Below are 26,399 nucleotides of genomic sequence, written 5' to 3'. Positions count from 1 at the left end.
AAAAAATGTTTGGAGAAAAAAAGGGAGGTGGGGCTTGAAAAGGAAGTGCACACAAGCAAGTGGACAGCAAGAGAAAAAATGCAAAGCAAAGCAGACAATGAAATTGCACACTTCAGAAGGGACCTAACTCTTGAACATCAGCAACTTCACTACATTCCTAATACTACTCTCCCATGTAGAAAACAATAGCCAGTTGCCAGGGGTTGTCATGTGGGGAAGAAGGCTTCTCCCCACACGACAGTTTCTATGAAAACACTGTAATGCTATAAAAGAGTTTGTGCCTGTAATGCTATGAGTTTGTGCCTGTGCGGGCTTGGCCATAGCTACACCAAAAGGCTCCCTTTGTTCCCTTTCCACTTCACTTTCTCACTCTTTTACTCACATCTCAGCTGTCATTTAAGAAGTGTTTTTCTCCTACATTCCCCCTTCCTTTACACACAGCCCTAAGCCTTATGTCTGGAGCCCTTTCACTCACACTCACCCTTCCCCTGCTCCATCCCAGGACAAAGTCATCAGTGTCTGGAAATACCCATTTTAATGCAATTCTGTGATGCTCTCATTGTATAATTTGTTTTCAAATCTCGGACTTTTCTTAGCAGGGAATCAAATTATTCAATATGGTGGAACACAAAATTCTACAGCTAAGTTTGAAGAGTGGCTTCAGCCAGCCTGGCATTTCCACGTATCAACATACCCCCAAACAGAAAACAGTAACATTAAAGGAGCAAACCTGGGCATGTTATTTTTTTCTCTCTCTACTCACTTATGGTAATTAGAATTTCTATAGCAAGAGGAAGCAGGAGATCTAGGCTTTATTCCTCACTGCTACCTGCTGGTGTGTGCCATTAGGCAATGAACAACCTCTTTTTGCTTCAAGTTTCTCTATTTGCTATATTATTTCTAACTTTGTTACCTATCTAGAGCAGTAACCAGAGTTGGAGAATGAGTATCATAGTGTTGATGGAGCAGAAACAAGTTTTTCTAAGTGTAGTATGACAACAAGAAATTAGAGGGGGAAGTTCACATGATTATTGAACAAGGAAACAAAAATGCATCCGGGGTTACGTAAAACATTACTAGTGTAACATGCTAGAATGGGAAAAATACAAATAAATTTTTAAAAGTAACATTTTACATTATAACCCAAATATACAACCAGCAGAACTTCCTATTACAGAAGAGAAACAGGCAATTATCTAAAGAAAACAGTGTGTCCCAGCAAAAGCGTGTTAACTAAAATTCACTCATGATTTGATATGAAAATTCAGTGTTCAATGACGTTCAAAGACAGACTATTACCCCATATAATGTAATGGTTTAGTGCTAGTTCATAAGTTTTAACTAGCACACATAATACTGCCTAGTTCACTACCTGATGAGTTCTTGGATTGCCTGGTACATTTCCTGCTTTCCACATTTCTAAGCAGCAGCACACCTGCAAACTTGAATTTTAAGCTCAAGGATCCCACCATTAAATTATTGCCTCAGGCATCTATCACTGGTATATGTCAAAGAAAGCATACAGCTGGGTATAATATCATGGCAACCTGAATCACTAATGCATTCACTCTAATATATCTTGGAAAATTATTGCACATTTTAGACACATTTGAGTAGGAGACCATTATTCCCCATGAAGGAGCACAAAAGGTGTACATATTACTAGAGGCAACTAGATGCCTTGACTAAAGTATTGCAGCGCAATGAATGAATTTTGAGCATTTTTAATGTTTACAAGGAATTCTCCAAGTTTTCATGTTGAAAAATTCAAACAGCACATTTTCAGAGACAAGAAAAATCTCAGCTACTTCAGAATGTGTTCAGGTCAGATATACGAGTTCTGGTTCATTTCTAACCTACAATACTATAATGGTTATAGTCTTAATGCAGATATTTGTTTTTAGATTTCTGGGCTAGACTAGACAAACCATGAAGGGATGAATACAAACCTCCCTTTGTGATATTTGTACACAAGATGTATGTACATTATTTACTCAGGATGTGCTCTTTCAGAACTGAATGGCAACTTGAAAAAAAGTAGCTGGAAAAAATTTAGCAACTGGTAAATGAAGCTGGGGCAGGCTGCACTGGTTACAGTCTCTTTATCAGTAAGGATTCCATTGCCTCAAACTGTCCAAAACAAAGTCCTAAACTCTGCATGTTCTTATGCATATTCTATTTCCAACACTTACTTGAAGGAAGAAAATGCCTGGAAGTAATCATGGGCTTTTTATCTCCATCGGAGCTGCTGGTGCTACTCCAGCTGCCCCAGCTACCACGACTAGCACGGACACTTCCGGAAGAACTTCCACAGTCAGAGCTTGAATCAGAACAAAACTTTTCCAAACAATTCTTAGACCGTTGATATAAACTTTCTGAAAAAGTTGGAAAAAAGCCCCTCAAATAAAAATTGTTTTTCAAATGTGAATTTATATTCATCCTTTAAATCTTCTCAGCAGAAAACACTGTTAATAGATAGCATCAGTGACATGACATTTTATAGGCATATAATATGACAAGGTTCCTGCCCTGAGGAGCTTACCATCTAAATTACGTGTATAACACAACAAAAAGTGACAACAAACCATGGCATACTAGGGCTAAAACAGGAGTAAGAAATGGGAGGTGCATACTGCTCTTGTCGCAGCACAGATATTCTTGTAGGCAGAGAGCTTATGTAAGAGACTCTAGGAATGTGCACATTAAAAACCAAATCAAACCTAATGAATAAACCAGCAGTGAATTACAGACTTTGCTTGTACTATTATTGAGAATAAGAATAATCACCATGTAAACTCATCTTTTAAATTCCAAACACATCCCCTTCTCAAAAACTTGGAAAAACAAGTAGACTTTGAGGAAAGGGGAACAGGCCCTGGCCCCCGTGAACTAAAGCACAAGTTTTAAAGTCTATGGTTATTCACTGAAAATGTCCTACCCATTCCACACCCTGACTCTGCACAGGTGGTCTCTGGTTTGTCACTTCAACTGATCTCAACCATGATTATATCACACAAAGAGGCAGTTGATAGCTAGGCATATGCTGAACCATTTAATGCAGTGCTGTTCCTAGGATATCAGAGACAAAGTGGGTGAGATAATATATTTTATTGGTTGGTGAGTGACACCAGTTTTTGAGCTTACACTGAGCTGATCTAAAAAGAGCTCTCTGTAAGATGGAAAACCTCTCTCCCTCTCTCAGAAGTTGCTCGGATAAAGGATATTCTCTCACCCACTTTGTTCCTCAAACAATTTAAGGCAATACAGTTTCATGCCCTGCCACATCTTCTAACTTTGGCTAGGGAGTATAGTGGATAAATTGCTCCTCAGAAAAGGAATACTTTTAGGCATTTCTTGGCATCTCAGCAACCATGCTGGTTGGCTTCCAGAGTAGCTACACTAAGGAGTCCTTGAGGGCAAGAAAAATAAAAGTCCCTAAGGAAAGGAATTAAAATGCTGTGGTGTCATAAACTAAGTATTACCTTTTTCCCAACGCAATTCCAATAATGGTTTCATACCTGTTTCTCCCTGCGTAGACAAGCTCACAACTTTTTGGTCTGTTTTACAAATTTCTCCATTACTTTGAGCACAACAGTTTCTTATGCCAATGTTAGTTCTTAGTTCAGGCCTTTCAAATTCACTGCAAATACGCTTCAACTCGTTCTGTTCAGGAACCCTAAAATAATCACAAAACAAAACGTGATTATATTTCAACTACCATTTCCCCCCTTGCAAATACTAAATTAGCAACTCAGTCAAGCCAAGATCTAGATTCTTATGTGTCAGGTTGGCAGAGACTGCGAGTGAGACAAAGATGGCAGGTAACCTCAGAGCCCAGACAAGACAATGCAATGAAAGAATTGGCTGCATATTTTCAACAACTTAAAGAGTTCAGAACCACCACATGCTTCTTTCCTGTTATATCCCCCTACCTGTGGGGCACCCCTTTTCACTGATTCACAAGGCCACTACCCTCTACTTCAAGTTGTTCCTCAAATCACACTTCTTCTCTGTTGTCTACAAGAAAGTAGGGATGTTAGACATCATGTAATTAAATAGTCGTTTAACCGCCTGAAATCTTTGTGGTTACATGACTATTCAATAAGTCCCCAGGGGTGGGGCCGGCAGCCAGTGCACTCCAGCCCCACTCCTGGAGAGTCCCCTGCCATCTTGCGCTACAGCTTCTCTATCAGAGGACGCAGCGTGGAGTGGAAGGCAGGAGCTGGTCGGCAAGAGGAGCCGGTTTAAAAAACAGTTCCCCACGCAGACCGGCTGCTTGATAAAGAGGCAGCCCATGTCTGTGGGGTCCGAGCTCAGACAGGGGCTGCTACCACGGATCAGCCCCTGTCCATGTGGAGCTCGGACCCCCTGCAGATGAGGGCTGCTGTTGCAGACCAGCCTCTGTCTGAGGTGGGCTGAGGCTCGCTGAGGATAGTGAACGCTCTGTGGAATGCAGAGTAACCTCTGTCTTCAGGGAGCTTGGACTCCCTGAGGACAAGGGCTGCTGCCGTGGACAAGTCTCTGTCCGAGGTGAGACTGGGTTACTGTGGACAGAGGTGTAGCCAGACAGCCCCCCCATCTCATCCATCTTATTTTGCCTCTCTGAGGTTCCTGAAGCATTCAGGACAGAGGAGGAGCAATAAAATCAGCATAGTCTATGCTGGCTCATCTGATCCTGAGAAGCTGAAAACATTGATATGAGGAGAGAACGATTAAGGCAATAAGCTGGCCTCAAGGCTGCGAGAAGTACCCGGCTAGCACCCATGTTGATACGAACACACAGTCCCTGGGAGAGGAATTTCCCACTGAGAAAAGAATGCCCAGTACTTCCAATTTAGTTATCTCTCTTACAAGTGTAAATTAAGTTCACAACTCCCTTGTAAGAACTGGTCTCACAAAGGACAGACCAGCACCATTTGGCATACCAGATAACAAAGAGAAATATGTGACCCATTGGGTATAAAGGTGGGTACAGCAGCGCACTCACTTTTGAGTGTCATTCTACCCTCTACCTGCTGGTCGGGTTAGGTGTTTGACCTCCCGAGGTTCTATGGGGACGCCCACCTCGTATTTTCGTCTTTCCGTCTTTCCTAGGAATTGAGGGACCGGCCCTGGCCTGACACACTGGAGTCGAGAGGCACAGAAGGGGGTAAAAATTGTACCTGGATGTGGTCCTCTGTCTTAAGTGTACACAGACTTAGAGCTCTTTAAAGATTAAGCTGTTACTTGGTACTATTATTTCTGTTTTCCTATCTTTATCTTCTTTGTAACCATTTTTAAGATCTATATTTTGCTAGCAGTTAAGAAATAGAACAATAGCCATTGCAACCATATGATTTATAAGCTTCCTCAATAAACCTGTAACTGTTTAAGCTTTAACCTGACTCCTTCAGTTGCTGTAACAGAACCAGGCACAATTTAAAAGAACTTCAGCCGGTCTTAAGGGACAGATATAGGGAGAGCTTGGGCATTTGGATTTGTGTCACTCCCAGGTGGCAGATCTGTTGGGGCACTTCTCAGCCTCCCCCAGGCTGCCCGCTGTGAAGGAATCACAGATTCTAGCAGCTAAAATCTGAAGTGTAATAAGCTCTCCCTGCAAACTTATTGGGGTGCTCGTCAACCTCCTCCAGGTTGCCCCCTGCAAGGGACCCCGGTCTCAGCAGTTGAAGTCTCGGGTGTATAGCACACACACATACACACCACTCACTGCCCTGACCGTCGGCTGACAAGAGGCTGCTTCATGGCAACCTCCCTTGCCCTCCACCCCCAGCGCTGCTGCCTCTAATAGTGGGGGGAGAGAGGTAGGGACAGAGCAGGTAGCACCATGGAGCTAATGCTGGGGGGAACTGGTTTTTAAGCCAGCTTTCCCCAGCACTGGCTCCTACCTGCCCCACTCACTGCCTCGGTAGGAGACAGCAAATGAGGGCGGGCAGGTCCACAAAGCTGGTACACACAGGGAGCCTGCTTGAAACCTGGCTCCCGGTGCATATCAGCTCCAGCCTGCCCCTCTCACCCTCTGCGTTGCTGCCTCGCTATCAGAGGTAGCAGTGTGGGAAGAGAGAGGGAAGCAGGTAGATCTGGTGCTCATGGGGAGCCTGCTTAAAACCAGCTTCCTCTCCCCACTGATACAGAGGCAGCAAGTGCATGTAGTTGACAAGATTACAAGGTTAATCGTGTAGTCGACTACATTTTGACATCCCTACAAGAAAGTATAGGTTGGGAGACAACATGGGAAGTATTATCGCATTTCTTTAAAATATAAAATTTTTATATCTTTCATGTTCTCTCTCTCTCTCTAACACTATATATCATTTGCCCTCCTATATGCCAATCTTGCAATCAAATCCATTGAAGTCAAACTATTTCTGCAGAGCTGTAAAGTTTGACCATGGGCATCTGACTGCAAGCTTAGGATCTAACATTGTTAAAAATGTTAATATTGTTAAAGAGGTTATTCCCCTTTATTCGGCACTGGTGAGGCCACATTTTTATATTGTTTCCAATTCTGGGCCCCCCATTGCAGAAAAGATGTGGATGCATTAAAGCAAGTCCAGCAGAAGGCAACAAAAATGGCTATGGGCCTGGAGCACATGGCTTACAAGGAGAGGCTGAGGGATTTGGGCTTAGTTAGTCTGCAGAAGAGAAGAGTGAGGGGGGATTTGATAGCAGCCTTCAACTATCTGAAGGAGGGTTCCAAAGAGAATGTAGAGAGGCTTTTCTCAGTGGTGACAGAATGAGGAGCAATGGTCTCAAGTTTCAGTGGGGAGCAAAGCCGCGCAGGACCCAGGCAGCGGGACCGCGGTGCGTCTCGGTCCGCCGCCCGCGTCTTCCTGGTCTGCTGGGGTGGGGGGAGCGCAGCTAGTACGCCCCCCCCAGCAGACTAGGTTTTTCTCCGGACGCCTGTGGCAGAACAGCTGGGGCGCTGCCAGTTGGTCCTGCAGCGGCGCTACTGGAGCAACCCAGCAGCACCCCAGCTGCTCTGTCCCGGGCGTCCTGATTTAGCCGCTGCTGAAACTGACCAGCGCTGACTACAGGAAGCCCGAGGCAGAGTTGCTCTGCCCCGGGCTTCGTGGAATCAGCTGCTGATCAGTTTCAGCAGCAGCTGACTTGGGGACGCTTGAGGTTCTTAAGTTGATTCTGTATGTAAGTCAGAACTGGCGGTCAGTTTCAGCAGTGGCTGAATCTGGACGCCAGTTCCGACTTACATACAGATTCAACTTAAGAACAAACCTACAGTTCCTATCTTGTACGTAACCCGGGGACTGCCTGTATTTATAAAAGTGCAATTATAAAAGTATATTTTGCGATTATAAAATTATTTTATTTGTTGTCGGGCACATAAGTTTCTGGATGTTTTGTTCCTTTAATTTGAAGTCCCCAGCAAGAAACAATTTACAGTTGAAAAATAAATTCAAGAATTAAAGTAGTGCTTTTCAAAGCTACCTAACTTCCCTTTTAAAATTCTCCCATTCTCTCTACCTAAACTCTAAACATGGTCCTGATTCTGCAAAGAGGTCCATCCAGATGAAGCTTCACAACCACAACATATCCCATTGAAACCAGCAAGACTCCTTTCAGAATGTGGTATACACACATTCATACACATTTGCATAGGTACACAGACAGGTGGGCACGTGCACACTTTTCTGTGCAATATAGTACAGAAAAGTATTAATATGACAGTTCTACCTCAGACTGCATTATCATACCATAACCTGCACACTATTCTATAGTGTGCACTATAACCTGCACTAAAGAGATTAAAAATCCAGAAATGAAACCATTTCCAGTTTTGAAATGGCGTAATAAAATTGTGATCATCTGAGGATACAACACACACCTTGGAGATGCATTAACATTCTTTTTCTTGTTTTTTCTAGATGTCCTATTTCTATTCCAACTTGTATTCAATAAATTTCCTTCTCTCTTCTCCTGCGATCTCTTCTTCCTATAAGCATCTTCCTGCTGAAAAGATAAAGGCAAGAACGAGTAAGACAACTTGTCTATTATCAATTAAAACCACTGATACAAATGTATTAGGGATACTTATCTAGCCAAAGTACATTCGCAAAATGACTCTTTTACACAGTTACACCTAGATTTAGTGCCACTTTCCAAGATCACCACTTAATCTACCTACCCAAGATTCAGACCTTCATAACACCAACAACAGTTGAGAGAGAAAAATTTTGGAATCTCCTGGTTCTTTCCCTGTCCCTGAACGAAGTAGGGAATGAACAGGATGACAAGGGAAATGAACTATACGAATCTTAATGGACTAAACACTAGAAACATCACTGCATTAACATTTTCTGAAAACAAGAGTAGGATACAGCAAATGTATTCAGTACGTTTTCAGTCCGGAAGTACGGCATGTAATTTATTATTAAAGCTCTTCATGAAAGGATTACATAGATCCCACTTCTGATTCTATCTCCTGCTCTACCAGTGACCTTAAAAAGCCACTTAATTGCTTTGTAATGTAAATAGCAAATTCAGAAAAAGATTCTGAAATCTTTGATGAAAAGATGCTAACTTGCAAGTTCCTTGTGGTTATTACTAGTTACCATTTTGTGTAAATTAATTTGTCTTTTGTCATGCTCAAATTCAGATTCTGGCACAGAGATTAGAGTAACAGTACCAAAGACGAAAGGGAACACTGTGATCATCTATTCTGACCTCCTGTATAATTCTAGCCATAAAACTCCCCACCCCTTCCAAAAAACCAAAACCAACAAAAAACAAAAACCCAGTGAAAGGGGGAAGGACAATCATTGTTTGCTCTCTAACAAGGGCTAGAGGAGGGAGCTCCCACACAACAGTACTGATGCTCACACTTAGTATTAATTAGACTTAAGTCAGACTGTGTAAATATGTAAGCTTGTGCTTGCACTAATATTAATTGGAGGGAAACAAACACATCTGTGATATCGCCCACTCTACATGTAGAGCCTACTTGTGAATCTACCAAAACATGTTTATCATTTTATAATCCAGTATTAATGCATATAACTAGGATACAGAGAATATCACAACCTGAGGATTCTAGTCATTCACCAGATTATCAGTATTTTAGGATTTATTCTTTACCGACTGTTTCTCTTTTTTATTTTAGGCATTTTAAATATGAAAAGAAATAGGATCATTTAATACAAACCTCAACTGAAACAACTTCCTGTTTTCCGCAGCATGGTATATCCTCCTTAGGTCCTTTACTAATCTTTTTCTCAGTGGAAGGCTTCATGTTAACCTGCTTTTTCAGAATTTCACAGTTTTCTGTTTCAATCCTGAGAGGCACTTGCTGGTTATTCCCTGGAATGAAACAGTACAAACAGTGTAACTTTGTGAAGAACATGAGGCTCCCCAGTCGCTCCCATTTCACCCTGGCCAACATTTCCACATTTGGATGCTTCCCAAAACACTATAATCATTTTTTTCTTTTGCTCCTTAGTCCCTCCCCCATCCAAAAGTTAACAGTGAGGTTGCAAAAATTCTAAACCTGGCTACAAGAGGCAGTTATTTATATAACGGTATTAATATACACTTCCTCCACCCTGCTATAAATACCCTAGGTCAGTTGGATCTTTAACCCCTACAATTAGAATCACACTGGGGGCATATTTAGCTAAAACTCTCAACCAGACTCTCATCTTACATCTCGATTGCTACAACATCCTTTTCCCTGTCCTTAATGCATGCAATTGAACAGCTCATATTTATGCAAAATGCTACTGCAAGCATCATTCTTATTTGTCCTCTTTTTACATCCCTCTACTGGCTCCTGTTTTTTTCATCACATTAAACATAAGCTACTTGTTTTACTTTCAAGGCTCTTTACGGTCCACTCTACCTTCCATTTTTTCTTCTCTATCGAGATGTCAGTTTCTACCAACCCCAAAATCAGGCCAGCCTCCAAAGACCAACTGTTTAAATTATCAAACAAGCACTTTACTGCTTTCTCCTATGCTCCCCTTCTCACAATCATCCACAAAACTAACATCTTGTCTACATGGAGAAAGAGCAAGATGACGGAATGGAGCTGAAAATGGAAAGGCTATGCCTGCCTAGCCCCATATATGGATGATCTTATTCTAGAATGAGAATGCCTTATTTCAAATTATCTTTATCCTCTATAACACAGATTAAGCAAATGACTAAAATAATTCAGAATAACATACTCTTATCCTGGAACAAGAGCGTTGGAGCTAATCAGAAAAAGTAAATCTCACAGTAAATTCATTCTACCTTATTCTAAATTACCTTTCATATGTAGATCAGTACTTATTCATTATCTTCCTTTCAAACCCCCCCTTAAAATGCTTTCTGCTATGATGCCCTCAAAAACTTGTCTGTGGTTGGGCTGCTAAGGTGCTGAGACAACAGACGGTCCTGCTGCCCAATGTTGCTGAGAAGAAGTCAGCTGAATTTCCTTCACGGGCTGCTTTTAGGTGACTTAAGTTCAATTTATTTTTGAAAGTTTTCCTTTGACTTTTTGAGGGCATGGGGGAGGTCAGAGCAGGCTTCTTTTTTCTTCCTTATTCTTTGCATTACTTGAGAAGTGTTCTCTTTTGTCTGGCAGCCTTTATTTGATTTGACCCCTATTTTCAGCTTTCTTTTTAATTGTAATGTTCTACACTGATATTACTGAACAATACTTACTCAGTTCTTCAGCTTCAGAAGATTAAGAAATAAAAACATTTCAGATTACCCTGTGACCCAATGACAAGGCTCTTGGCGCACTGCACATGGCATGCATAAGGAACAAAAGTCATGATTATACCACAGACAGAACAGTAGTGCAGATCCTTGGAGGCATTCTTCGGTGCTGCTTATTAGCCAGTTAACTAGCAACGCCTGAAGCCTCTGAAGAGGTCAACCCTCCCTCTGTGGACAGCAGCATTACAATGAAAGGGGCATGGATGAGCATGGAGGGGATAAGGAGAAGTGAAGAATCATCACAAAACAAAGCAATGAGCAAGATCACAGAGTGGAGCTGGAAAAATCAAGTTACTGATCTTCTAAAAATGTGTAACTGCCTTCTAAGATATAATACACAGAGTAAATTGTTTCCTGAAGGCTTGGTGCCACGAAGACTCTCTATAATTAACATTCATGAATGTTTCATACTGGTCTGATACAGATTGAATTTATAGTCCCAAACCACCTACAAATTAAACCTCAGAACTTTGGACCACCAACAAGCCCCAAGAATGCCAAGGAGTCAACAGATAATTGAAACAAACAGCTTGTTTGTTTCATTGCTTGTTCATTTAGTTCTTTAACATTTGATACTGAATAACCAAGAGATGTTCTATGAAAGAGTTGAATTTAAAACAGCAGATTTTAAAAACTGCTGATAGATAAGAAAATCTAAGGGAAAAAGAAACAATATTAAAGGTGCAATAGCTAACTAGCCAAACATGAAGGAAAGATGGGAACAATCATAAGAAGCCAATATGGCTCCATCAGGCGCTCTTTCATGACTTGAAAAATCAAAAAGGAATTCTACAATACAAATTGTGAAGGACAAGTACAAAACAATAGCACAGGCACGTAGGGACAAAATGAGAAGACTAACAAACAAAATGAATTATATTTAATAAGGAACAGAAAAGAATGCAAGAAGTCATATAAATATATTAGGAACAAGAGAAAGACTAAGGGAAACACAGGTCCACTACTTAGTGGGGAAGGAAAGCTAACAACAGACCTTAAGAAGGTTAAGGTTTAATGCTGATTTTGCCTCATTATTCACTAAAAAAGAAAACTGACCAGATGCTCAAGACAATTTATATTAACAACAAGGGGAAGGAACACAAAACAAGTAAGGAAAGAAAAGGTTAAAGAATATAAGATAAGTTAGACATAACTGGTCAGCAGGATCTGGTGAAATTCATCCTAGGGAACTTAAGGAACTTGCTGAAGCAATAACTATCTGCAATTATCTTTGAGAATTCATGGAGGGTGGATGTAGTCCCAGAGGACTAGAAAAGGACAAACACAGTATTTATCTTTATAAAGGGAAACAAGGAGGACTGGGAAAATTATAGCTCAGTTAGCCTAACTCTGACACCTGGAAAGAGACTGGAATAAATTATCAAACAACCAATTTGTAAGCATCTAGAAGATAACAGGCTTATTTGTAATAACCAACACAAATTTATCGAGAACAAGTCATACCAAACCAAACAAATTTCTTTCTTTGATACAGATGGGTAGAAATGGTAGACATGATATATCTTGATTTCAATAAGACTTTTGACCAAGTCCCATTTCACAGTCTCATAAACAAACTAGGGAAATGTGGTCAAGATAAAATTACTATTACTGATTCAAATACCATATTCAAAGTAGGGATGTAAGCAACTAGTCAACTATCCAATACACAAAAGCTTATCGGATAGTCCACTAGTCCCTCGACTAATCGCTTCCTCCCCCACACTGCTGCCTCTATCAGAGGCAGTAAGGGGAGGAGCAGGAGCCGGTGCTGGGGGGAAACTGGCTTAAAAGTTTCAGCTGATTCCCAGCTCACACCCAGTCCCAGACACCGCGCCTCTTCTTTTAAAATGTATTAAGAGCCTGCCAAATCTTAATACATTTAAAAATCAAAAGCACAGAGGAGAGGGACCTGGTATGAGCTAGGACAGCTGATTCCTGGCTTGTGCCTGGTCTCCCCCCCCCCCCCTGCGCTTCAGCCTTTTAAATGCATTAAGAGCTGGCAGGCTCTAAATACATTTAAGAGGCTAAAGTGCAGCCGGGGTGTGTATGTGTTCCCTGCTGGTTCTTAATACATTTCAAAGGCAGAGCCACAGCAGGGTTAGCTCTTTCCTGAGACTCCCCCACTTATCAATGAGTCAATTAGTTGATTCAACTATATTTAACATCCCTAACTCAAAGAGTAGTTATCAGTGCTTCACTGTAAAACTAGGGAGATGTATTAGTGGAGTCCCACTGGGTCAGACCAATATTATATATAATTTTCATTAATGATTTAGATAATAGAGTGGAGAGGATACTTATAAAATCTGCAGATGAAACCAAGCTGGAGTTTCTAGCAATTTGGAGGACAGGATTATAATTCAAAACTACTTTGAAGAATTGGTTAACTCAACAAGGTAAAATTCAAGAAAGACAAGCACGAAGGAATGAACAACTACAATGTGGGAAATAACTGGCTAGGTAGCAGTACTAGAATAGTTACTGGGGTTATAGTGGTTCATAGATTGAATATGAGCAAACAATGTGATGTTTTTGCACAAAAATAGTATCTGGGGTGTATTAATTGGAGTATGATATGCAAGGCATATGGAAGTAACTGTCTTGCTCTACTTGGCATTCATGAAGTCTTACCTGGAATAGTGTGTCCAATTCTGGGCACCACACTTCAACAAAGATGTGGACAAATTGGAAAGTCCAGAGAACAAATGATAGAAGGTTTAAACAACCTGACCTATAAGGAAAGGTTAAAAAAAAAAACTGGGCATGTTTAGTCTTGAGAAACGAAAACTAAGGGGGGGGGGACCTGATAACAGTCATCAAATAACTTAAGGGCTATTATAAAGAGGACTGCGATCAGTTGTTCTCCATGTCCAGTGAAGATAGGATGAGTAAGGGAGATTTAGGTTAGATATTAAGAAAATCCTTCTAATTATAACGACAGTTAAGTATCGCAATGGGCTTCCAAGGGAGGCTGTGGAGTCCCCATCACTGGAGAATTTAACAAACAGTGATGGTCCAGGTGTTCTTGATCTGGCCCCAATGCAGATAATCTGACTAGATAACCTCTTGAGATCCCTCCTAACCTTACATTTCTGAGATTTTATATTTTGTGATGATAAAAATGGCTTTGTAAATAATTATATCCCCCCCACAGCAATGCAGTCAGCAGGAGGTTTTTGTCAGTCTCTAAGTCATGTGTTGGCAAGACCTTACAGTTTAGTGTATTTCCAGAAAATTCATGTGTAAAATCAAGTAATACCTCGGGCGGAGGCTTTTATGCAACACTTTTGTTAAGAGTGCAGTGCCATTTACAGTAGGAAACATCTTAGTTTAGGTATAAAGAATGATTCTCTGAACCGTAACTGAAGATATTTTCCTATGTATTTGGTTATGTTTAAAAGTGTAAACAACTTTTTTAAACTTTACTTCATTGCTGTGAGAATCTAAAGTAGGTTAACAACAACACTGTGCTTCTAGAACATCAAACATTTCAAAGCTCTTCATAAATATTAGTGAAATTAGTTTGTCAATATATCTGGGATGAGTAAATAGTAATATTGTAAATAGATTTAACAGATGAGGGAATATACAGGGGAACTGACTGATTCAGGGTCAAATAGTAAGTTTGTGGCAGATCTAAGAACAAAACCCAGATTTGTTTTTTCCTAGTCCCACCACCAACAGACAAGCAGAGAGTTACTTATCAGGATGTCAACAGAAACAAACTTTGTCAACTGAATATCTGGGATTTAATCAATGGATTTGCTTTTGCTACATTCTCAGTGAAAACACACAGCCACAAGAAATATTCCTTTGACTTCCTAACCTGCATTGCTCCTGTGAGTTCCTATGCTTTTTCCTGGGGAAAGCGCGTCTTTTAATTTAAGGTCACAAACTAAACGTCTCTTGATAAAAGAGGCAACTTGTGAACTCCTAATAATGTGAGAATAGCCAAATACTGCAGTAACAGCTTTTGGCCTTTCTAGGTTATTGTATTATTACAAAAGCCAAATGAGTGACTTTCAGAAGTGCTAAGCACAACTCCAAACAAAATCAGTGGGTATGCTAGCAGCTCAGCAATAATACCCCAGATTTCTAGTGGACCTAAATAGTAATCAGATATAGCTACACTCCCCAAAGAGTTTGTTTATTTACTTATTTATTTTTAAGGATTTAAATTATTTGAATATCTGACCAAAGATAAACAGTATTTTAATTATATCTATGATGAAAATGTGTTCAAATCTAAACTTTGTTTAACCTTTACAAATATTACAGTGTGGATTTATGCACTGAAGCAAGTGTGAAGTCCTAAAACTTTATCATATCCATGTGATATGAAACTTGCTTTCAGCTGCAAACTTTCAGAAATACCCTTGAAGTTGAATCTTAGCCACAGCTGTGATTTACAACACAAAGGAATTTTTTCTGGTCAGATCCTCTTGCTTGCAAATCTGCATAAACATATCAAAATCAAGAAGCATGAGTAAAATCTCCACTATTCCACACAAAGAGTGAAATCCTAGCCCCAGTGAAATAAAGGAATGTTTTGCCATTGATTTCAATGGGGTCAAGATTTTCACCCAAGAAGTCCAATAATTTCAAAATGAATTATATAAATGGAAAGATTACCATTAGTTTTCCTGGAAATGTCTTGCAATTCTGGCTGCTGCTGGGGTGAATTTCTTGACAAGTGACTTTCAGGTAGCTTCTTAGATGTTTGCAGAGGATAGAACTCCTGTTCTTTGAGCTCAGTTATATTTTCTAAAGTTTTAAGGTTAGTTTCCTTAGGAAACATACATGTTTGAAGATCCTCCTTCAAATCACACACTGAAGAAGAACTTTTCATGAGAACTGTATTTTTTAGTGCACTTTCTTCTTTATCCAGAAAGTTTTCTGGAAGAGTTAAATTCTTCTGCATGTTTTCATTTATACCATTTGCATACTTTAGCCAGTTCTCACTAACAATATCAGTGCAAATGTCCTCTTTTGGTGCCGAGGTTTGGTTCTCTAGAGTCTGATTTTGCTTTTCATCAGTAGTTGTAATGACATTGCCAGTTATTGTGTTTGGTTTTTGTTTACTATAGTAAACTGAACATTTGTGTTTCTTCTGAGAGTGGCTATAGGTTGCTGGACTTCTCTTTGCAGCATTCTGGCTTCGGCTGGATGGAGTGGCTACAGAAAGGAATCCTTTTCCTTTGCCTTTATCAGAGGTGTTACAGGAATCCATAAAGGTCTTGCAGCTGCCCCTGGAAACACAATAAATAATTATTATGGTGTTTTTTAAATATATGCAAAGCCATCATTAAATTATATCTTTTTAAACAGTATTCAATGAGAGGTATGAATATTAATGAAACAGAAGAACTGAATTTCTACCTTCTTTCTGCATAAAACTCAAGAAGGGACAATTTATTGGAATCTATTTTCTGTCCTACCAGAAATGGGTGCTCACAGTGTAAAGATTTCACGTAATGACTATTGGTTAAATTCTCACCAAAGCTGCATGCATAGCTCCCACTGAGTACTAAGGCAGCCACAAAGGAGCATCAGCCTTATGCATGTGCATCTTGTTTGGCCACACAGGAATTTGCATTTTTATTTATATCTAGATTTCAACAGCAGCAACAATTCCTACACAAAGGTTATGGGCACCCTGATATTTAATTAAATGTCACACTTTCACTGTGATTTTATGTATGACCTTAAGTGCTTGGATCAATTCCAATACACGCGTAAATGCTTGGCTGAATCAGAACCTAAATTCAGAGGTTAAGATTTGATGGTCTACAGAATGTTTTCTGTTCCTAATTTCTGTGACTGTTAAATAAGTACATGTAATTCCTATCAAACCGTAACAGCAGCTACTCACATTACCCATTTTATATTACATTATCTAGTATACAAGATTATTTATTGTGTAAATATTAAAACACTAGAGTGCATCTGAAAGCTCACTGAAAGTACAACTGCATGGCTATTTCGGGATACCAAAGGTATCCCAAAATAGCTACCCCACATCTACATAAACCACCTGTTATTTCAAAATATTTTTGAAATAACGGGTCAGCTATTTCGCCATCCTAGTAACTTCATTGCAGGAGAGATACAGATGGCTCGAAATAGTACGTTATTTTGAAATTTGGAGCTGTGTAGTCATGCCAAATTTCAAAATAAACTATTTTGAAATAGTTTTGAAATAAGATATGCAATTTGCTTAGTGCAACTTGTGTATCTTATTTCGATTTTAGGGTGCTGTGCAGACGCACCCTGAATGAGAAACGTTTCCCGGAACAGTATTTCCATAAAGAAGTTCACATTACAAAATTCAGAAAATGACAAAGTGTAAATGAGAGCAGTTCAGAAGAAGAATTTTTACTTGTAGGAATCAGAGTTGATTATATCCAAAGGATTGCTGTTTTGCTGTAACGAAGAACTGGGATTTGGTCTCTGTCTTGATTTCATGAATTCTGCCAAAATGTACTGCGCTTGTTGGAAGGCTATTAGAATCACACCCAATAGGGAGAAACTGCAAAAGAAAACAATAGGTTTTGGTACATTCATGTCTCTAGACAAATCAACAAAACAGATAAATTCCACACCAAGGATTGTTTTTCAAACTATGTGTTGATAAATTCCAAACATGAAGATAGCTGACATTAAACTGGAGGAATAGGGTATGGTAAAATGTAAAGTTTTTAAAAGTCATATTTTTTTACTGTTTTTTAAGTTCTAAGAGCTATGAATATTTTCCAGCAAAACAACCGAACTATTAGTTTTACAGCAAAAACAAAAATATTCAAACCTATACCAACTAAGAAAATGTGCAGACTAAACTGAGGGCAGACATATCTCATTTTGCTTAAATACAGCATAGGTCTCAAAACAATACAAGTGCTAATGATAGGGATGTAAGCAACTTGTTGAGTAGTAGACTACCCGATAAGCCGTCACTACTCGACCACTCGCTTCTCCCCCCTTGCCAGAGGCAGCAAGGGGAGGGGAGCAGGAGCCAGTCCTGGGGGGAACCAGCTCTAAAGCTGGTTCCCTCCAGCACCATCTCCACAGGGGCGCGGGGAGATGGGAGGGAGAGGGGCAGCAGGAGTCCTGGTTTGCGCTGGGTCCCAGACCACTGCGGCTCTGCTTTTTAAATGCAGTAAGAGCCAGGCAGCTCTTACTACATTTAAAAAGCAGAGCTGTAGTGTTCTGGGACCCAGCGTGAGCCGGGACTGCTTAGTCCCGGCTTAAGCCGCCTCGGCAGCTAATCCCCTTATCAAGCAATCGAGTAGTTGATGGAAATTCAATCGACTACTCAATTAACTTATTAGTCACTACTTAACATCACTAGCTAATGGGCATACTATGCTAAACTACGTACTTTTCATGTATGGGACATGCAAACATATTTTTGCAGAAAGATAGACTGGATGATCTATTAGGTCCTCTCTGACTCAAACGTCTATGATTCTGAGATATCATTACTTCTTAAGCCCCAATAACATGCTCATTGCTACGCATGATACAAATATAAAGACAACGAGGAGTCCTGTGGCACCTTAGAACAGGGGTGGGCAAATTCCAGATTGCAGGATGGATGTGGTCTGCAGGGTTAGTCTCTGGTGGGTTCCCACCTCCATATTTACCTGCGCACCCACCTCCATTATTTAACTGCGCAGGGTGACTGCAGTTCTTGCTGGCAGATCTTTGTTCGTGGCCAATGAGAGCGGCAGGTAACTGTGTTCTAGATTGCACCACTTCCCGCTGCTCCCATTGGCCACGAACAGCAATCCACAGCCAATGAGAGCTGTGATTACCTGATAACTGGGGAGGTAAGGTAAATCTAATGGTGGTGGCCTGCCAGAGACTAACCCTTATGGTCTGCTTTTTTCTTTTTTTTTTTATTTTTTATTGTTCACTTCTGCCTTAGAGACTAAACAGATTTATTAGGTATAAGCCCACATCCACCCTGACTTGCCTGGCCTCATTAACACTGGTCATACATTTGACAAATAACTTCTCTGTTGTGCTTATATATTCCCTGCCTCTAATTTCCATTCCAACTCATCTAATGAAGTGGGTTTTATCCATGAAAGCTTATGCCCTAATAAATCTGTCAGGGTATGTCTACACTTGCACCCTCTTTCGATAGAGGTATGCAAATGTAGACATTCAAAACTGTAAATGAAGCCGGGATTTAAATATCCCGTGCTTCATTTGCATATTCGCGTTATGGCGCTATTTTGAAATAGCACTATTTCAAAATAACAGACGCTGTTAAGATGCAGTTATTTCAAGAGAAAACCTCTCTCTCAAAATAACTGGTAAACCTCATTGTATGCTGTTTGTTTTAAACAGCATCACTGAAATCCATTTAAACCTACCAAAAATGCTATTCAGCTCTTTCTGGGCTGCTCAGGCAGTGGCTGAAACTGCACTCATCTATTGCCAAGGATTTCCTTGGCATGGAGGAATGCACTGTAGGATAAAGGGACTCCAGGAGGTAGAAGGGGAAATGGCTAATGTTTACTCTGTTCCAGTGCTTTTTTTGTGGTGGTAAGCAGCAGTATGGCACCATCACCATTTTTTGAGAGCACTCACTGCTTTCCCTGGCACAGCCCCCAGCTGGCCCTGGGAGCACTTGTGCCGTGCCGGATGGAAGCCTGCTCGGAAAACGTGGCAATTAAAGAGGCCCCAACCTCCCAAGTCTCCCTGGTTACTCCCCAGTGGTGTTTTGTTTTTTTTCCCCCCCATCGACACATTTTTATCAATTTTTTTTTTTAAAACCATCTGGCAACCCTTGTACCAGGACTTTTTTTTTTTTTTTTAAACAAAAAAAGCACTGCTCTGTTCTAACTATCCTTAGCTGACGCGTGTTTCTATACGGTTCATATTCACCTGGCACAAGTTAGAACACTTGGATGCAACAGAGAATTGCACTTTAGTAGACTTGGATGAGACAGAGAATTAGTTCATAAAGTGTATGCCTTTGTTAGAAGCTTGAACAACTTCTATTTGCAGCCCTGCTAACAATTGATAGTTATCTAATGTAACAGTGCCACTGGTGTGGAGGGCACTTTCCAGGCAGGAAAACATATGTTCTCTCCCCAAACTTAATTGTTGTAAGTCCAATCCTGCAAAGTGCTGAGTATTCTCTATATTCAGTACCCAACCCTTTGAAGGATCAGATCTTAATTGCACACCATGAAATTATACATTTCCATAAAACTGTCATTTTATATAAAGAGGGCAGCTGCTGAAACATAGTTCAAAAAACCAAATGCAACAATAAATCTTATATTCTTTTTAATTCGGGAGAGAGGTGCATGGCACCGAAGCAAGTATATTACCTAACAAAGAGAACTGTGAGCTTCCAGAAAGACTCTTCCCAGCTAGGCCCCGGGACCACATCTGCACACAAAGGTAACAAATGGTGAGGAAGAGTAACATTGAGAGTGAAGCGGAACTCTACATCAGCAGAAGTCACCAAAGTAAGCTCACGGATTACCCATGAAGACGTAAAATCAGGCGTAAACCTGTCAACAAAACAAATGAGGCCCATGTTATTTGTCAATTATAAGATTTAGTTTTATTAAGACGTCATTGATTTAAAAACAGTAAAGAACTTCCAATTTAATAATATGAAAAAAGACAGGTTACAGCAGCTTGCTCCAACATTGCCTCCTGCTGACCAGTTTATATATTGATGTTAATATCTGCCTAAGTCAAGAGAACTCCTTGTGTACCTGCTTCACAACTGTAATTAAACCAGCATTCTCTATGTGACATACTGTAAAGTACTATGCAATTTTGATATTTCCTCCTAGAAAAAGAAAATGGATAATCAATAAATTCTAAATTAAATTCTTTGTGCAGTACTAAAATGTAGAGACTTTTAGTCAATAGTTGAAAGTGTACTGTATTTGCTTTATGGTTGAAATCTTGAGTTATATTTACATGGACATTAGGAAAAAATCACTTAAAATATCTGATTAGCTGGTACTAATGACTCAGACAGCCATAGCAAATCAGTAAACTTATGATCAAACAGCCAAAAATAATTAGTTCATAATATAGTAATAATATATGATAGCATGTTTTGTAAAATAATAAAATTTTACTAATATGAGACCTCACTTGAGTACCTCGCTATAATAACAACTAAAAAGAGGAGATGTGTGTGAATTTAGAACAGACTGAACTTCTTCTGTGGACTAATGAGGTGAGGTTCTTCTGTTATTTCAAATTCACACTTAGGATAAACTATGTTCTCGGTACACAATCAGTGCTTACACAATGCTGATCTCCCGCGAAGAGTTCTGAGCAAGGAAAAATTCCTGACAATCTAACACTTCAAACCCATATCCTTGACAACTGTAACCATTAATCTTCATAGATGATACAGTTATAGGAAGATGCCCAATATTCTCCACTTTGAAATTCTTTGTGATAGATACAGTTTTTTTGCTGTCTTTCAGTTCTAAAGGAAACAAAATTAGCATTCAGGAATTACATAGCGCATAGATATAGTAATTTTACTTTTAATATTATTATTTTAGAAATTACTGCGTATAGTTCAATTTTTAAAAAGAACTTCCAAAACTAACAGTTAGATTTTTCATTTGATAAGTTACATTTTGGTTTAACATACCACAGAATTTGTTAGATCATTAGTCTTGTGTTATGACATAACAGAACTTGCATCTGTTTCTCTACTGGGCTATCCAGTTGTTCTTTGACAAATTATATTTCACTAAATATAGCAGCAGTATTATTGATAGAAAAAATATTTCCATACTGCTCCACATTACTTTTTACTAATACCAAAATGCAATTTCTTCCACAATGGTTTTTATTCAACTCAAGAAGTATTTTTTACCATTACATATATTGACTGCACTAACATATATGGAGTATATTTCTGAACTACAGGAAGGTAGTGGAGGGCATGCTTGAGGGAAATGCTTTTTAAAGATGATTCTCTGACCATCTAGGTTGTTTTGTTGATGTTAATTTACAAAAAATATTTCAGTCACCATCGCTAATCAGGATTATGATTTATCCCCCTTTATGCTATAATAATGTATAACAGCAGCATCACTACTGAGTCACAAACTATGTGGAACACAGTAATATGTTGCTACAGGATCAGAGACTTGGTTTTTGTTACTCACGTCGCCTGCAGTCCATGAGTGTAGCTTCTGGCACCTTAAATCTAAGTGATGCCCCTGTACCTGGCAGTCTTCCACCTATTTTTAATAATTCTCTGGCTCCAAAACCTTCTACATTGACCACATCCAGAACAGTCAAGTTATTTCTGTCACAACAGGAAAACCACACAATCAGCTTTTGATACAGAAAAGATAACTCGGCAAAACCAACCCATTCCTATCACCATCTTGGTGCTTGGTGTCAGTCTATCAATTCCCACTCCCATAGCTGCAGAGGTCAGGCAGCAGCAGAATCAGTGTGCACACTGTGGATCAAATTCACCCTCATACAGCAAGTCAGTACAAGGCCACTCATTTAGGCTTTCTGAGCAGAGATGAATTTTACCCCCTGTGCACTGTTGATACAAATTCCATAGAGATCTTCCTCAAGGTAGTGGGCAGGGAGTAGCTGGGAACCAGAGGGTCTGCCAACAGATGGCATCAGCCTCAGCCAGTGAGAGGGGTGGAGAAAATTCTTTCCCCAACATTCTCTTCTGAAAGAAATGCCAATAATCAGCCTGCTATTCAATCAAGGCTCTGGGTCCCTACACTTGGTCTCGTAAGAGCCAATGTAGTCTAACAGACCACATGACATTAACTGGATTCCTAACATCAAGGAGTTAAATGAAAATTATGTTTTAGTGACAAGAGCCAAATTATATTCTTCTATATTCACAGGAATGAAATGGACAGGGAAATTGAGGCGATAACTCTGCAATGTGAAGCATTGCCACTGTAAGTTTCTCTGTGTTTTTGAATATGCTTGTGTACCAAAAAATATTACTTGACTTACAAGTCTAAGTATTACACTGTCACAAGTGCAAAGCGTAGACCAGATTTTGAAAACATTTGAACATGAAATGGAGGTATGTAAAATGGAAACATGCTATATTTGTCCCTGCTACAGTAATTTCATGAAACTATGAATACTTGTTGCTTACAAAGGTAGGTAAAATTCAGAAGTTGGCCTACCGGATTAATATAAGGGAAGTCACTCTTTTGTAGTCAACTGGTGTAAAAACTACACCGATCCTTCGGGTTTCCAATGGTTGTAAATGTAACTGAAGCACCTCTAAACTGGATTTCATGTTGGTAAGACCCTCTTGCTGTGCATCCTGCTACACAAACACATTTATTTAATTGGCACAACGTAGCAATCCATCCATCCCAATATAGCAGACACTGCATCACTGCTCAGCACTATGTAAAATTATCACTGGTACAGGTACAAGTATTGACATTTAATTTGTTTTATGAAAATTATTTCAAATCTGAAAGCATAAAACCTATCAATCAGATAAAGCTGTTTATTTGATCAAAAGTTCATATTACAACATTTCTTTTATTATGATGAATGTATTACTTTATTTTTAATCACATTTTACTTGCTAAGATGGAAAAAAGTGTTTATTTTTATACAGTGGCTTTCATATTAAAGGAATCCCAAGCCACTTTATAAAGCAGGACAAGTGATAGTGCACTAACTGTATAGGAAAATGTAGTAACTACTGAACTTTAGAACTTGATTTAATTGATGAAATGACTGTTGGGAATTACTAATCACTTGGGCCATTGGAAATAAACCACAGAGAACTCCTTAATATTGTAACTAAAGAATAGCACCAACACAGTATGTCTGGAAATACTATCAAATTTGGTTTAGTTTGGTAGGATCATGTATTCCTTTTCCACAATGCAACAAAAACAAAAGCCACCCAAAAAGCAAAAGTATTTTTGTGATTTGTAATAATTTATAACCCAAAAGATAAAATTACAAAACATGACATACAATTAACAGCTAATGTTTATGAGAAGCAAAACATATGGAGCAATTTGCAAACATAACCTATAATTATATATATAGAAATGTGATTATAACATCTCGTTGCACAAACACAGTAGTTAGGTACATAATCACCCCTTCAGAATGAATTAACAGGGAGAGGACACATTAAAATCTGCCCCATAGACTTCTATAGAGAATTGCTGGGCAAAAGAATCTGGCCTGTATCAGGTTGTAGGCCATCCATATTTCTGACCTTAAAAGCTCTAGGTGAAATCCTGACTATATTGAAATCAATGTGAGTTTTGCCATGCTATGGTTTTATATGGGATTTTAAAAATAAATGCACTGTTGCAGCCAAGATCTCTTTTTCAATACCTGCTTAATGATTATGGAATGAGGAATGTTCTCCCTACTATTTCAAAATGTACTTCTCAAATAAATGGGAAAAATCAACTCCCAAGTATAACTAGAAGTTCAATGATATTTCCAAGATCTCTTTCAGCAAGTCAGGGTTCTAACTGAGATGAAGAATCAGAAATTCAGATTTTGGAACTCTGTTTTAGCTACTAGACCAATTCAATTTTCTTTTATTATAAAATGATCAGACAGCTCTATAAGTATATAATCAATATTAAGGTAATCACAAATTCTTAATATAGGATTTGAACCCACATGCTTTTTGGAAGTACAGTAAAACTCCAATAGTCCGGCACCCCCGATAGCCCGGCATCAAAATGGCAAGCGGTCCTGACGGAACCGGGACGGAACCCAGAACCGCTCAGGTTAGCCACTCTCATGTGGGTTACAGCAGGGAGGGGAGATGTCTGCCTCTGGGGAAGGGGAGGGGAAGGTAAGGGGATTGGGTTATGCACGGCATCCCAGCCAGCTCACAGAAAAGCCGGCCACTCAGTGCACGTGCCCCAGAGGTGCTGGATTAACAGAAGTCTACTGTACTAAGCTTCCAGTTGGCACGGAGGAGGGGTGGTAAGGAAACAACTGAAAAGAAAACTCCGGAAAAAGATAGAATGTTAAGCACAGAATATAATGCAAGATGAAAAAAAACTTATGATTGAATTACTATAAACAGCACTCAGCAGCAATTTAAATATAATGTAACTAGGAATATGTTTATTTTTCTAACTTGTCAGATGTTATTTCTGTCAAAATGAGACATCTTACCCTGTGTGCATACTCTTCCATGAGCCTAAATTCAGTAGTTGTGAAATTAATAGCTTGCACTTTTGTGTCAAACCTAAATAAACCAAGACAAGAATTTAAGCATTTAAACTTAGTTATATTATATTACATCATTATATTCATTTTTTGAGAAATTACAGTATTGTTATATGCTGGCACTTATTTTTAGGACAAGAATATCTACCATTGCATTTTGGCAGATGTGGAATACTTTGGAAACAAAGTTCTGCATAATAACAGACTACCGTACAACTAAGTTTCATGAATAATTTATTCAATAAATATCCCTTTCTGTTAATGAATTACCCAGAAATAGACTGTGGTTTTCTTTAAATCCTGGTGTACACTAGGGCTTTATTTCAAAATAACGTCCCTGAGGTCGAATAAGTGGAGCATCCACATTACCAAGCCTGTTACTTTGAAATGCACTAGGGTTTAGAGAAAATCACAGTCTATTTCTGGGTAATTCATTAACAGAAAGGGATATTTATTGAATAAATTATTCATTCTGATAAGAATTGTTTCCTAAAGATTGTATACGTGGCCAACATGTTCTGCTTTTGTGTTTACATCTTGTTTAGAAAATCAAGGTAGACTAGACATGATTACTATATACCACCCAAAATGGGATTTTAAACTGAAGGGAAACCATGCCTCCAGATAACTTCGGCTTTCTTTTAAAAAGTTAAAACAAGTGTTGGCTAACAATGCTAAAGGATAGAAATAGATCATTTAAAGGTATAACAGTATTCTGAGATAAAAATATATTCATTACCATTTGCTGAGCAGACTCAGTGAAGCCTGGGGATCAGGATAATAAGACAGAGGAAGAAGTTGTAGCATAACTGGGAAGGATGAGGGGTTTCTTAGAATAAAATATTTTACCTAAACAGTTTGGAGGGAAAAAAAGTTAAAACTACATACTTATGTGCTAGAATTGTAAAACAAGGTAAAAATAATACAGCCCTGGTAACACCGGCTTCATTTTCAAAGGACTCTCGATCTGACTTCTCTTTTTGCACATTAGGATTTTACAAAAATATATGCAACACCTGCGCAAAGTTTCATGATGCAAAAGCAAATGACATTGCTTGAAGAACTACACATGCAAAAAGGGAGTCTACATTTTCAAGATGTATTCCTTTTATTTGGATTTTGATTTAGTATCAGGTTCCACTGGTAGACGGGCATAAAAGTTTCCCAAAGAAACAGGTGAAGTATGCAAGGATATTCTTCCTCACTTAGACACATGAATAGGGGACCAGTTGGCTAATGCAATTGACTGACAGTTTAAGAAACATAAATTGAATATTAAGAAAATAAACATATTTGCATGTGAAGACTTTCATCTCCATATGACAGGTTCGAGCCAAGGCCAGATTAGTAGGGACCAAAAGCTGGCTGATGAGTACTGAGTTGCTGGGAACAATCTTGTTCCAGGAAGACATGTGTTACCTGATAGTCCCAATCTGGGATATTTCACAAGCACA

General features: G+C 39.2%; 1 protein-coding gene across 13 annotated transcripts in view; it reads right to left on the bottom strand.

Annotated features, from left to right (window-relative positions):
• Nucleotides 1-26,399, bottom strand: part of TMEM131L (transmembrane 131 like) — a 121,059-nt gene that overhangs the window by 11,475 nt on the left and 83,185 nt on the right. For 8 of the 13 annotated variants that reach the window (XM_075930079.1, XM_075930083.1, XM_075930081.1 and 5 more), the window contains 12 exons: nt 25,685-25,794; nt 24,892-24,964; nt 22,899-23,044; nt 21,891-22,033; nt 21,010-21,196; nt 20,067-20,252; nt 17,099-17,248; nt 15,352-15,968; nt 9,158-9,312; nt 7,841-7,965; nt 3,519-3,676; nt 2,193-2,375 (listed from right to left, as the gene is read on the bottom strand). In XM_075930079.1, coding sequence (XP_075786194.1) covers nt 2,193-2,375; nt 3,519-3,676; nt 7,841-7,965; nt 9,158-9,312; nt 15,352-15,968; nt 17,099-17,248; nt 20,067-20,252; nt 21,010-21,196; nt 21,891-22,033; nt 22,899-23,044; nt 24,892-24,964; nt 25,685-25,794 — 2,233 coding nt within the window. The remainder of the gene's footprint in view (nt 1-2,192; nt 2,376-3,518; nt 3,677-7,840; nt 7,966-9,157; nt 9,313-15,351; nt 15,969-17,098; nt 17,249-20,066; nt 20,253-21,009; nt 21,197-21,890; nt 22,034-22,898; nt 23,045-24,891; nt 24,965-25,684; nt 25,795-26,399) is intronic. The other 5 variants (XM_075930080.1, XM_075930084.1, XM_075930089.1 and 2 more) reach the window with 2 other exon arrangements.

This window comes from Pelodiscus sinensis, chromosome 5 (assembly GCF_049634645.1).
Source record: "Pelodiscus sinensis isolate JC-2024 chromosome 5, ASM4963464v1, whole genome shotgun sequence".
Taxonomy (NCBI): domain Eukaryota; kingdom Metazoa; phylum Chordata; order Testudines; family Trionychidae; genus Pelodiscus; species Pelodiscus sinensis.
Note: the sequence above shows the minus strand (reverse complement) of the source record. Positions and strands in the feature narration are given on the sequence as shown.